Source organism: Zerene cesonia, unplaced genomic scaffold (genome assembly GCF_012273895.1).
Source record: "Zerene cesonia ecotype Mississippi unplaced genomic scaffold, Zerene_cesonia_1.1 Zces_u010, whole genome shotgun sequence".
Classification (NCBI taxonomy): domain Eukaryota; kingdom Metazoa; phylum Arthropoda; class Insecta; order Lepidoptera; family Pieridae; genus Zerene; species Zerene cesonia.
Window position 1 is genome coordinate 342856 of NW_024045140.1, and position 13589 is coordinate 356444.

A 13589-nucleotide genomic window follows, 5' to 3' on the forward strand; every position below is an offset into this window, starting at 1 on the left:
GGGGGGTTTATTCTCTTTAAGTTTTTAGTTTTATAGCATTGAAATGCTTTATAAAATGAGAGAGAATTTTAAAATTTTAAAAAATTCTCACTTCATAAAGCATCTCAATGCTATAAAACTTAAAATTAAATTAAACAAAGGGCGCGTTCCATCGATACAATATTGTATCATTGAAATAATGTTTCGTATTGGTTGTGATGGTTCTTAATCATCTCAATAGATGGCGCGGGGTGCGCCTTAGGCACATGAAACCGAAAGAGTAGAAGAGATTCGATCACGGGTGGTTCTCGGCCGGCTAGGCGTTGTTACGGTTCGGCAAAAAGACGCGGGTTCGAATCCCGCCCCGTGATCGATTTTTTTCTAATCTTCCAAAAAATTTCCCATTTATAAAAGCATTTCAATGCTATAAAACTTAAAATTAAAAGTAAGATTAGAAGAAAGAGAAGAAAGAGTAACACAGTTAAAAGTTTATTGTGAATTGTTTCCAATTACCCTGATTGATTATATCGACAAAAGCATTTTGAAAAGAAACTCACACCCACTCCGACCGTCACTTTAACCAACTCACACACACTCCGACCGTCACTTTGACCAACTCACACCCACTCCGACCAACTCACACCCACTCACCCTTCAACTGGTGTTCGATTTGCACCAACTGACTCTTAATATGTTCTATCGCCGCGTGCTTGTTCTCATGCGGCTGCTCCAGCAGGAGGGACAGCGTCGGCGCACCGGCGCTCGGCGATATCGCGTCTGGGCGTGCGGAAAACATACACGTAAATTTTAATAACACGCAACGATTGTTTCTAACAAGTGTATTGAAATATACAAATCAAATCAAATCAAATCAAATCAAATCAAATTAATTTATTGTGATAGATACGTTAGATTAAACGTTTATTAAAAGAACACATAAAATACACGACAATTACAATATAAAAACAACTAAACAAACAATGAAAAATCAACACACAGAGGAGAGAACAGGACGGAGACAAATGTGCACTGTGTTCTTAAAAAGGGTCTCGGCTCAGCATAAATGTCAGAGTCAATAGAGACCCTGACGCTGATATTCCACCAACACCACTAGAGGGTAGAAGAATAAAAGATATTAAAAATAAAAGTGCACCGAGTCATACAGAAATAAATTCTACAAATAAACTCGACGAGAGCACAACAGGTGTTCTTATCACTACAGTAGCGATCTCTTCCAGACAATCTGGTGGTCAAGGAGACGCTATATATATATATATATATATATATATATATATATATATATATATATATTAGCGCATATTTAGTAAAAACAGGGCAGAGGGTGCTATAAAAATAAATGTAATCCTACTTCCTACTATCCTATCATTCTAATATTATAAATGCGAAAGTTTGTAAGGATGTGTGTGCGTTTGTTGCTCTTTCACGCAAAACCTACTGAACCTATTGCAATGAAATTTGGTACGTAGATAGCTGGACAACTGGAATAACATATAGGCAATTTTTATCCCGATATTCCTACGGGATACCGACTCACGCGGGTGAAACCGCGGGGCGCAGCTAGTACATGATAAGCATAAAATATTACAAAAAGATAACATTACATTACATTTCCATAAAATTAAATCCAATAGCTTAGAATCAAATCAAACTTATAGACAGTCAAATCAAATCATACATATCAAGTATCCAGCTCAACAAATCAAATATAAATTTAAATTATAAGCAATCAAATCAAATATCAAATCAAATCAAATATTTGAATTCATTACTCACCAACCACATTAGCTGGGTGCGTTATGTGCTGTGGGGTCGTGACCACGGGGGTCGACTTTAGCAGGGACGACAGAAGCGGTGACGACGGTGTCGACGATGCGGCTGAAATTAACAAATTTGTCTATGGGTGAAACGATTGATTTATCTAAATATAGATGTAAAAATAATTCGATTTGTCCTTGCTGGAGCAGCATCGACTGAACGCAGGACCACAGGGAACGTGGTTTTAGTCGGTAGGAATCCCGACATAAACCCACGGCTCCTGTCCCGTTAATGGAAGTCAGCAAGTAGATGTGTAAATTTTTTTTTATGCCACCGTCGGCAATGGAGCTGGCGGGTCGCCTGATGGTAAGCGCTACCACCGCCCGTGAACATTTGGAGCCTCTCCAAATGGATTGAAGGCTTCAAATTGGAAAGAGATTAGAAAAGGATTGCTTGGAGGAATAAAGGAAAGGGAAGGGAAGAGTAAGGAAAGGGATGTGGGCCTCCGGCTCCCCCACTCGCCGAACGAAGCACAGAACTATGCTATTTCACGCCGGTCACCTGTGGGGGTGTGGTACTTCTCCGATGCGTGCTGGCCCAATTCGTGCCGAAGCGTGCTCGACTACCACAATAAAATAATGACAAACACACTGAAGCCCACACACACGCACTCACCCGCGGCAGGGGGCTGCGCGCTCGGGCGCCACGTGCGCTCGGCGCGCGCCCGCTTCTCGTCCCTCTCTTTCAGCCACGCGGCGCGGCGGGCGCTCTCCTTCTCCCTCGCACGCTTCGCCGCCTCTATCCCCGACCAGAGCTCGTGCAGGCGCTCCTCGGGCGTGCTCGCATTGCGCACCTCCGATATCTCGTTCTGTGTATTCGAATTCAATTTCAAATTCAACTTCAAAATTCAACTTCAAATTCAATTTCAAATACAACATCATGGTCAAATTCAATTCCACAATGAAATTTTGAATTTATTTTATACTTTAATTCGATTTCAAAATAAAAGAAAGGAAGATATATATGAAAAGCCATTTAGTAATAACAAAAGCTAAATAGATATTTTTTGTGATATGATGACAGATGCAATTATATTTATAACTAGCTGTGCGTCCCGGCCTCGCCCATTGCAAAAACTGTGTCTACGCCTATGTGGTCTATGTCACTCAGTGAAATTGCAGCTTTCTAAAGAATTCTTGAAATAGGTTCAGTGGTTTTTGTGCATTATAAACATACAAAAATACAAAAGTTTCCTCTTTATGATAGTAGTGTAGATAGACAACCAAATATAAGTTTTGAAAAAAAATCAAATCAATTGTTTTCAAATTCAAATTTAAAATTTGAAATTTGAATAACCTTAAGCTGCTCGTACTGCTGGTTCATCTCCGCAATGCTGCTCTGTATCTCGTGTATGCGCTGCTCCGTTAGCCGTTTGAGAATGCACTCCTGCGGCGTCTCGACCCCGCCCTCCGAGTTGCGTTTCTTGCGCTTCGGCGTCTCCACGTGCTCCAACAGTGCGCCATACTGCGCTGCGCAGCTGGAAATTCAAATCAAATTCAAATCAAATTTAAATAAAATTCAAATCAAATAATTATTAGCTATATTTAAATCAAAATTCGACATTATTTTTATTAGTAGTGGTTGCCTATAATTATGACAGGAAATTCAAAAGCACTAAGTGACAGCACTAAGTCTTTGTTTGTAATTTCCCTAAAACTTTTTAACCACCCCCACCAAACCACCTTACCCACGTTTGTCATGTTGATGATCCCTGAAATGTAATAAATAAATAAAACTCGTTTTTTTTGTATGTCACAACTAAGGGTGAGTTAAGTGTATTTTATAATGCCAGAGGCATGTGTTTGTTCAAGTGCATTTAAAATAATTGTTTTCTACAGAAAAAGATCACCAACTTCACCCCAGGGGTGGGGTGAAGTACCACCGCAGATTTTAAACTGGGACCAATTGACAACAAATTGTTTTTGTCCTATAGAGCACAAAAATAATTACGCGAATTTATCGAAAACTCACAGAAATATCCACTAACAAGACCGAAAAAGGAGAATACAGTGGATTGTGGCGTGTGTATCATTTTGGGAATGTTGGTTAATAAACAGATTAATATATTATGATATGTGTTAGGATATAAATATACTAATTTCATAGTGTGCTGTTATTAAGCATATGAAATGGAAAAAATAGCATAACATTTTCTTCGGTTTGCTTTAAAATTAAAGACATTTTAACGGATTTTAAATGAAATTTATTCATTGTGCCCCGCGGTTTCACCCGCGTAGTCTGTATCCCGTAGGAATATCGGGATAGATAGTTGCCTATATGTTATTCCAGTTGTCCAGCTGTCTACGTACCAAATTTCATTGCAATAGGTTCAGTAGGTTTTGCGTGAAAGAGCAACAAACGCACACACATCCTTACAAACTTTTGCATTTATAATATTAGTAGGATGTTATTTAACTAGACTTTATGTACTCTTTACAGTTTGCATGGTCACATCAAGACTGATACTATAATGAATAAATTGTTTAAAATCTGTTAAAGTCTTTAATTTCTTAAAGTAGAATAAATTCCATCACTGAGATGGGATCATAACTCAGGCGTTACCAGAGTATGGCAATTGACTCGGATTCAAATCCTATTGGGATATCTAATTTTTTCTACACATTAAACAGTTTATACATATGTACTAATGTTTCTCGTATATAAATGTAATGTAAAAGTCATAGCTTCCTAGTAAAGAAACATAAATTTTTTTGAGTAATTACTGAGTGAAATCATAACAATAAAACAAATAATAGAAACTTCTTTAGATTAACTATTGTTTCACATATACATATTTAATGTAGCTGTGTAAAAAGCATAGAAAACTTTTCATAGAAGGCAAGAACCGCATGGGAGCATAAAGCCTCCTTGCTTAGTTATATTTTATGAATATTGACATACTAAATATAAGACATATCTATTCTAACATATAAATAAGAGTGTTGTCAGTACTTTGAACGCCTCCTCGGTATATTGGTTAACATGTGAGCACAGAACCGAGGGGACCTGGGTTCGAATCCCGGTGGAGACACAGAAAAAAAAACTCGGTCTGGCAGGATACAGAAGGCTGATCACCTTGTCCATAAAGAAAATCGATCGGTTAAACAGATGTATATCATCTGCCCCATTCCCTACTAGGAGATATGGGACTTCACACTTCGTCAGTACTTTAATTTTCAAATGTTTATGAATTATAAACATTAAGTAGACTAATTCAATAAGCATACTCGGCTATTCTAATAATGTAAAGCGTTTTTAGTGTTTGTAATGACTTAACTCGAAAATTCTATCACAGATTGACATAGGTCAGTTATTTTCAATTATCTATCGGCTGGGTCACTGTGCCGTTCTATATACACACCTTTTCTGTGAATACCAATCGGCCGGTCTGTTTGGTTCACCTATGGTCTTTAGAGCCCGGGATACTGACATCCAATTTTGATCGCCGCTTCTGACGACCGCGGACGCAAGACATAGCTGTTCTCGAACGTTCCACGTGTCCAGTGGCACACGTTTTAATTGTAAACGCTCCTGTATAGAACTCATTTCACATTTATATATGGTTGCAGCGGTTTACATAAACAAAACATCTGCAATGCATCACCAAAACTATTGACAATTGACATTAGACTTGTATTTTTAATTTCAAAACGTCAATGTCATTCAAGTAAAATCCTTTTTAAAACGTCTATGGTGGAATCGGGAAGATCTATAGACACAAAGGAAAAGAACGTTTTCCTATTCGCTTTATGAATCACGGTTCAGAATTTAGTTTAAAGAATGCGCTCATTACATTACACTAAATTTAGTCTTCGGGATTTAGGAATGTGTAATCGCGATCAGCGATTTAGCATATTAAATTTAGAAGTCAGGATGAGTGAATCAGATAGAAGTTAAAGTAGTCTCATTTAAACACTTTTACTATGAATAGCCTAGAATTTTTAGTTGGATTTTTGTTGTCAACAAGGTTTAGGATGATTGTAAATTTGTGGAGTAGAAAGGTGGTGATATCTCATCGGAAAAGGGAGGATTCTGACAAGTCTACGCGAATGGCCGGCCGGTAAAGCCCCTGGTTGAAGCTTAGTTGAGAAACTTTGTTACTGTTGCATTAAAAATATAATTGCTGGAATGTTTTAATGGTCCCTAGGGAAAAAGAACTGAAAATAGCAAGACCTACTGAATGGAGACTTTTTGAAAAGAGAGAGAACTGTAATAAGGATTTACGAAAATTCGCTTGTCACGTCCGGAAATCGAATTACAAAAAGAAAAATTAATCACTCTATATAATTCTCACAATCGAATCAATGTAAAAGATAATATTTATTTTAAATTGCATTATTTTGTTGTTAAAAAAGCTACTAATAAATGGAATTGCTTTTGATACGTCATTATTACCGACTAGCTGCGCCCCGCGGTTTCACCCGCGTTAAGTCCATATCCCGTAGAAACATCGGGTTAAAAAGTTGCCTATATGTTATTCCAGTTGTCCAGCTGTCTACGTATCAAATTTCATTGCAATCGGTTCAGTAGTCCTTGCGTGAAAGATCAACAAACACACACATCCTTACAAACTTTCGTATTTATAATATTAGAAGGACATGTATATATATAATAGGATTCCTTGCTAAAAAGTACATAATACAAATAGAAGCGGAAAAAAATAACTCCTTTCATGTTTCGATTTTCATTTAAAACCCTTGATGCTAAATTGTGGTAGGGGTTTGTTGTGTATGCATATATGTATATATTGTATGTTTCTTTATCTTCGATGTATCAGTTTTATTGAATTAAGTATATTCTATAGAATCATATAATACATAGATAGTATACAGCGATTGCCATTAAATAAAAAAAATTAATCAAAACAGGGATGGTAGCAGCCACAGATACACAAAAATGATAATAGACAATATATTTATTATAAAAAAATCAATAATTATATTTCTTCCAACAATGCTAACAATTCAACATATGCTTCTTCTATTATGTGCGGTTGATTCATTTTATCTCTGAGTTTCTGCCATTCCTCAATTAATTTACAATATTTCTTATGAATATTTTTATGTCTCGCCCCATTTATATGGGTAATTATATTATACTCTTTAAAAGGCACTTTACTATCGCATACAGCACACAATAGTTCCTTTGGATTCTCTGTATTTTTCAAAAATGGAATTTCCTCCACCTTTAAAGTATGCTGAGTCACATTCTGGTCAATATTATAAGCCAATAATCGCATTTTTAGATCATTGAAAATGTCATCAAATGCTTTAAATTTATCATCTAAACTTTTCATTTTTGCCTTGTGTTCTACATCGTCTGTATGATTCAACGGGCTTTCTAAAAAGATGTTGCAAGGCAAGCAGAAGTATTTACCTTCACGTTCATATATTTTGTCAGCAGCTAACACCGCTTTGTACGCTTCCAGGTGGCCCTTGTCTACTCTGTGTTTTGCAAAGGCCGCTTCTGTATTCGGTACATTTATATTGCATACTTTACACATACGGGTCTCAAAGTTTCTCTTATGTAAGGCTCCGTTTATATGTTCTTCTATGTTTTTTGGGTGGCTCGATACATGAACCTTGCACTGTGCACAATAATATCGTTTTATAACTTGTTTTTTATTGGGGTTAGAGGGGACTCGGCTATTGGAGGTACTGGGAAACATCTTTCTTATTTCCAATTTGTTTTGATGGGAACGGCCATTGTTGTGTTGGAATATATTGTTTGTATTGTTTGGTATATTAACTTCGCAGATAGTGCAATAGTGGGGGGGTGTCTTTTCAGCTGTATCAGAATTTTTGTTTTTATCTTCTATTTCCGAGCGCGGTTCTACATTGTTACTCGCATCGTTGCCTTCGGTGATTTCAGTTGTCAAGTTATCATTTACATCAATACCCTTCAATTTAGCTTCTGATTTGTGCGAGTCGTTATTTTTGTGCGCTTTGATGTTTGTTTCAGTGTTAATTAGGTATATTTCGCACACTGCACAGTAATACGGCATTTCGGGGTCCACATCTGTATCCGATTCAATTTTGATCTTCATTGCGGTGTGTTTTTTTGTTTTTACGTGGAGTAATTCGTTGCGCTGTGCTATATATTCGTTACAAGCCCTACAGTACAGTATACCAAGGCACTTTTCAATCCAATTATCATATAGAATGTTGTTGTAGATATCTTTGTGGTTTGTCTTAGTAATGTGGTACGATATGGCCGTTTCCTCGTTCTGTATGAGATGTTGACAGACTTTACATAACAAATTGCAGTCCACTTCTTTCATCATATAGTGCACGTTGGATATTTTATTCATTTTGTGACGTGAACTGTTCACATGCCATTTTATATGGTTTACATGGACATCTGTTGTACAGGTTTCGCAGAAATATTTGTTACCACTTTTAAAGCTTATTTTTTCAGAATCTATGTCAATGTTACGTATATCATCCTCATAAATACCATCATCTACATCGTCATCAATCTCATCATCTTCATCTTCAACATCGTCATCAACATCAACATTTTCATCGTTTTCATCCTTGATTTCTGATTTTAGCGTTTCCAGCCGGCTCAATTCAACATTATAAAATATCACTTCGCATGGTTCATCTTTTATTGGTATATTCGAAATTTCATTGCCACTTTTTATGAGAGCTGTTTTTAATCGGTTCCCGTGGCGTTTTGTGTTGATGTGTCCATAAAGATCGTCAACCACATCATTACAAAGCACGCAATGGTATTTACCGTCGGTTATCTGAAACAAATATTTTTTATATTATAAACAAACTGACAAACTAATATTTTTCACTAACATTCTGCTCCAACTTAGCTTGTGGTATAATATTGCATTTACCACTCGGTGACCACGGACACATCCTTCCGCTGTATATTGCTAAAATATACCTATTCCACAGTACTTATAAATGGGTCAACCGTTTTTGATGATTCTTTGTCGAATTGATAGTTGGTGCCTCCCGTGTTGTGTTGTTTGTCAGTGACAATTTAAATTGTTTCGCTTTTTGTTTGAAATAGTCATTTAAGACAATGTGAGTTAGTCTAGTATTCTAGACAAGTCTTTCTGTCAACTAATTATCTTTTTACTAGCTGCGCCCCGCGGTTTCACCCGCGGTTGTCCTTATCACGTAGGAATATCGGGATAAAAAGTTCCTATATGTTATTCCAGTTGTCCAGCTGTCTACGTACCCAATTTCATTGCAATCGGTTCAGTAGTTTTTGCGTGAAAGAGTACCAAACACACACACACCCTTACAAACTTTTGTATTTATAATATAAGTAGGATAGGATGGATGTAACATATAGCACTTCTAATCAAAGGTGATGGAAGATTATTAATGTAACCGCTAGCTCACATAATGCTTAGGTAATTGCATGCTTATTAATTAAAACCAAAATAATATTAAATTATTAACGAGTTGTGCAAACTCACTTTTCTCAGACAGTTTTCATCTTCCAACGGCTGTGATAAAATGTTCATTATATGGTCTGTGCTTATGTGTATCAACTGTTTGTCAAGATCAATGGTCCGTTCGCAAATTTGACAGTGAACCCCATTCCCCACCGGCTCCCCGACACAGAAATAATTAGCACTGGATACACACAGCTTAGCTCCGTTAACGCATTCAATTTCTATGTAACTGCTGCTTATAATTTTAATTCTATGTTCATCTAGACCTCTTAACACGCTGTTGTGGCTTTCGAAAATATATTTTCCGTTAAAATCGGCGATTTTAAAGTCATCTGTGTTGCATCTTATTTCTGGATGTTTCTGTGTGTTTGCATTTTCGTCCGCGTCGCTGATTGAACGACGCGAATTATCTTTTATCAGGTTTAAATCTAAATCGATGACTCCATTATCATTTGTTTCGATCAATTGAAAATTGCTATTTTCTTTGATCGTGTCGTTTGTATGTAATTCGTGTTTATTATTTGATTCCAAGAGAGTGGTCGTTTCTTCTACATTTAGTACAGGAAAGAATAACTCTTCATTAAGATCTGTTTGCACATTAGAAACTGTTTCGTTCAATTCATTTGTTTTTGATGCAGCCACACTATCCTTTTCTTTTGTATACAACTCTACCATATTTTCCTTTAATGGGGATTGATTACTTACATCTCGTTTGTTATTTTTTTTTAATATTGTTGAATATTTATTAATTTCGAATTTTAAATTGTCTAATACATGCTGATTTGATGATTCGTTTAAAATACAGTTTGATTGTGTTTTGTGTTGTATCAAATCATCATTAGATTGCTTGCAATTGTTTCTTGACGGTCTTGTACGTTTTCTTCTTGTATTCGAGTTCAGTATATGACTTTCACTGTTGCCACTTGGTCCAGCCAAAACATCATCATGATATATATCATCACCTAACTTGAAAGCATCGTTTAATTCATCCTTAACATCACCCACTGAGTTTTCTATGCTGGTTGAATTGTCATCTGTTTGATTAGCTTTCTCATCGTCATCATCACCAGTGTATAAATAGAGAAAATCGTTAAGCAGCTTGTCAGTGATTAGCGAATTTTTGTGTGTTTGTTGACGATTATGATGTTTTTTATCTCTTATTTTAACGACAGCAACACATGTGGCACAGAAATATACGTCAGGTTCGTGATCTGGGGCCATGCTTTCATCCACATCATTAATATAATGCCTCAACCTTTTTAGAGCTGTATTCGCTATTTGCTTGAAGGTAATGTGTTTCTTACTTTGATAATGCTCTTTTATGAATATTTTAGGTACATCTATATCACAAATGTGGCATGTTATCATTTCATACTCTACACATGGTTCTGAAAAGACAAATAATACATAATTTATTTTAATTTGACTTTCGTTTTATACATCACTAGCTGCGTCCTGCGGTTTCACCTGCATAAGCCTGTATTCCGTAGGAATATCGGGATAAAAGTTGACTATATTATATTACTCCAGTTTTCCAGCTGTATACATACCAAATTTCATTGCATTCGGTTCAGTAGTTTTTGTGTGAAAGAGCAACAAATATACACACATCCTTACAAACTATTGCATGTATAATATTAGTAGGATTAGTAGGATAGGATAGGATTTTGAACCAATTTCATATCACCAATCTCATTATCATCTTGTATCTTTGGAAACCTGATAATAACACACCTGTAGTGTTATTAATAATTAATATATTATATTGCTTTCAAAAAATATATTACTAACATTATACAAAACGAACTGATACTACAGTGTTATGGAGAGTAAGACTTATGTGGTATGTATGTGGTAGTCGAGCACGCGTCGGCACGAATTGGTCAAGCTCGCACCGGGGAAGTACCACACCCCCACAGAAGACCGGCATGAAATAGCATTCTGCTCTGTTTCGTTCGGTGAGTTGGGGAGCCAGAGGCCCATATCCTTTTCCTTACCCTTCCCAGTCCTTTCCTTTATTCCTACAGCCAATCCTTTCTTTATCCCTTCCCAAAAAGAGGCATAAGGTCTGCAATGGACCTTATGCCTCGCCAAATGTTCATGGGCGGTGGTAGCGGTTACCATCAGGCGTCCCACCAGCTCCATTGCCAACTGTAACATAAAAAAAAAGATCATTTCTGATAATAAAAATTAAGCCATATCTTGATAACTTACCATTATAATTTTGATCCAAGTTATTTCTAACTTCAAATTCAAAGTACTTTTCATTACTCTCCAAATCACCCACGCTATAAAGTGGGGCCGTTCTCAAGAAATCCCTTTTAAAGGTCAACGGTAAATTATAGTCCACTGGGTCCAATTTGATTTGTGCGTTAAAGACACTGGACTCCATTCTCTATCTGTAAAAATGGCGAAATTTGTGTAATAAATGCAGAATTTAAAATTGCCACATGGATCTAAGTATCAGACATTTTAATCTTTTTTAAATTAATTAAATTGCAGGGCTGCCACAGAGTTAACATAGGCTATTCTTGCTTAAAAATGAAGCTTTGCTTTTAATTGAATAGCTAGTTAAGCTTATTGACTGTTTACATGTAGGTTCAATACAGTTTTAGCTCCGAAATTTAGACACAAAAATGTATATGTTACTAAAATTAAATTATTATACAACACTAAAATAAAATTCCTAATTCTTTTTCAACAAGACACCTCCGAGAAATACTCTTAAATTGTAATAACATAATTTGAATTGCAAAACGTTTGAAAAGACTTTAATTTAATACATTATCAAAAATCTTAAAAAAAAATCGATTTACCCCCGTTTACAATTACCGTGATTGAGTACATATCATAATAATGATGTCAAAGAACTGTCTTGTGGTTCTTAGGCAATAATATTCCATGGACTTACATATAGCATATTATATACTCTTTAACACCATGAAGGATTCTATTGCAAGTGTATACAGCACCTTCCACATGATCAACAGGTTGTACTTACACTATATTTCTAATTTCGTTGTCTTGCTTTTTACACTTTTTATCTGAGTTTCTTGTCGGTTGCAATAGATTTGATATCACTGATCACTAATCACACATCCACTTTGATAGTGGAATTATATATATTTTTCCGTATTATTTTAAAATAAATTCGCAACTCCGTTGAGCAATATCACAAGTTCATTAGTTCATTGTAACTGGCTTACGAACTGCGATAGCAACGCTTTACGATTCTTTATATAAAACTTTAGGTAATTCGATATCCGAAGTTGGAAGACAAAAGAATGTTGTTAGTGCAACGTATTTAAAAATACAAAATTTCCCATCAATTTGTTATAATGTATAGCAAGTTTTGATAGCTTATTATCTATGGTACATAAGGTCGCCACGAAAGAAGTCTCACGACGAAAGTATGATCTAGAGTACTGCTACTACCTACTAAAGAGAAAGGATGTAGCGGTACACCTTTATTCTCGAACACAGCTTAAGACGAAAATTGTCGTGGTGGACACAACTCAATAAAAAAACATGGCGAATCTAGCTCGGGTTCTCTCCTCCAGCGTCTGATAGACGGAACACGATAAAAAGCCTGTGTTTTGGGACGCCCGAAAGATGTTATAAGTTATGTTAAAATAATTTCTATCCGAAATACGGCTAGTATTCTGAGTAAGTGTGAGAGACAAGGACACTGCCTACCGATGCCGTATGTGTTAGAAAAAGGGAAGACAGACATACTGGCGGCGTAACGCGTTACACAATGAAAAATAAATAAACTTATTTTCATTATCATGATATTCACATGATTTTTAAAATTAAAATGACGACCTAGAAACACCATTATAGTCATATATCTTTATCTCCTTAATAATATATGTAGCAATAATAATAAAATAACTTTGATTTATATTAAAATCAGAATTGGATATGTTGTTTTGGTGCATAATAAAGAATCAACTAATTTTGTTCCAAAAACATTTGAAAAAATATTACATGTTAAAAAATTCGACCCTATATATTTAACACATGAATTTGAAAAAATATATTTTATTCCTTCTTATTTCCCTTATTTTAAATTAAGAAAGGATAAAAGAAAGTGGTAACACTGATCGTTTGATTGGTCGACCTTCAAAGTATGGCGAAAATATTAATTGTAGAAAAAATTGTCTATGAATTGGAAATCCCCGATCCTCAGAAAATTATTGCATTTATTTAAAAATACCTATGAAATGTCTGTGCCTAGTTTTTCCATTTATCATGCCAAGTTTTATATGAACTAGTTGTATACCCCGACTCCGTACGGGTTATCTATCGAAATTTTAATATTAATATAAACTATTCCATCTTTTAAGAT

The 13589-nt window shown here is 35.7% G+C and overlaps 2 protein-coding genes across 2 annotated transcripts in view; both read right to left on the reverse strand.

The window, feature by feature from the left end:
* LOC119839216 (bromodomain-containing protein 8) overlaps positions 1 to 5440 on the reverse strand; it is a 13984-nt gene extending 8544 nt beyond the window's left edge. The window contains exons 1-5 of the mRNA XM_038365435.1: positions 5177 to 5440; positions 3112 to 3292; positions 2431 to 2623; positions 1774 to 1875; positions 631 to 756 (exon numbers count right to left, since the gene is read on the reverse strand). Of these exons, the coding sequence (XP_038221363.1) occupies positions 631 to 756; positions 1774 to 1875; positions 2431 to 2623; positions 3112 to 3292; positions 5177 to 5361 (787 nt within the window). The 5' untranslated portion in view covers positions 5362 to 5440. The remainder of the gene's footprint in view (positions 1 to 630; positions 757 to 1773; positions 1876 to 2430; positions 2624 to 3111; positions 3293 to 5176) is intronic.
* Positions 5441 to 6712: 1272 nt separating this feature from the next.
* Positions 6713 to 12580, reverse strand: LOC119839233. The gene is made up of 4 exons (XM_038365452.1): positions 12240 to 12580; positions 11453 to 11637; positions 9260 to 10626; positions 6713 to 8566 (listed from the first exon to the last, which is right to left on the reverse strand). Exons 2-4 carry the CDS (start codon positions 11628 to 11630, stop codon positions 6752 to 6754), a joined length of 3360 nt encoding a protein of 1119 aa, XP_038221380.1. The 5' UTR covers positions 11631 to 11637; positions 12240 to 12580; the 3' UTR covers positions 6713 to 6751.
* Positions 12581 to 13589: the final 1009 nt, after the last annotated feature.

Excerpts from the sequence above, each read along its gene's own strand:
- LOC119839233 (XM_038365452.1), bottom strand. The coding sequence starts at position 11,630 with ATGGAGTCCAGTGTCTTTAACGCACAAATCAAATTGGACCCAGTGGAC. Across the intron at positions 10,627-11,452 it reads CTTGGATCAAAATTATAATG|AACCATGTGTAGAGTATGAA; the intron begins GTAAGTTATCAA and ends TTGTCTTTTCAG. Across the intron at positions 8,567-9,259 it reads ATGAAAACTGTCTGAGAAAA|ATAACCGACGGTAAATACCA; the intron begins GTGAGTTTGCAC and ends TATTTGTTTCAG.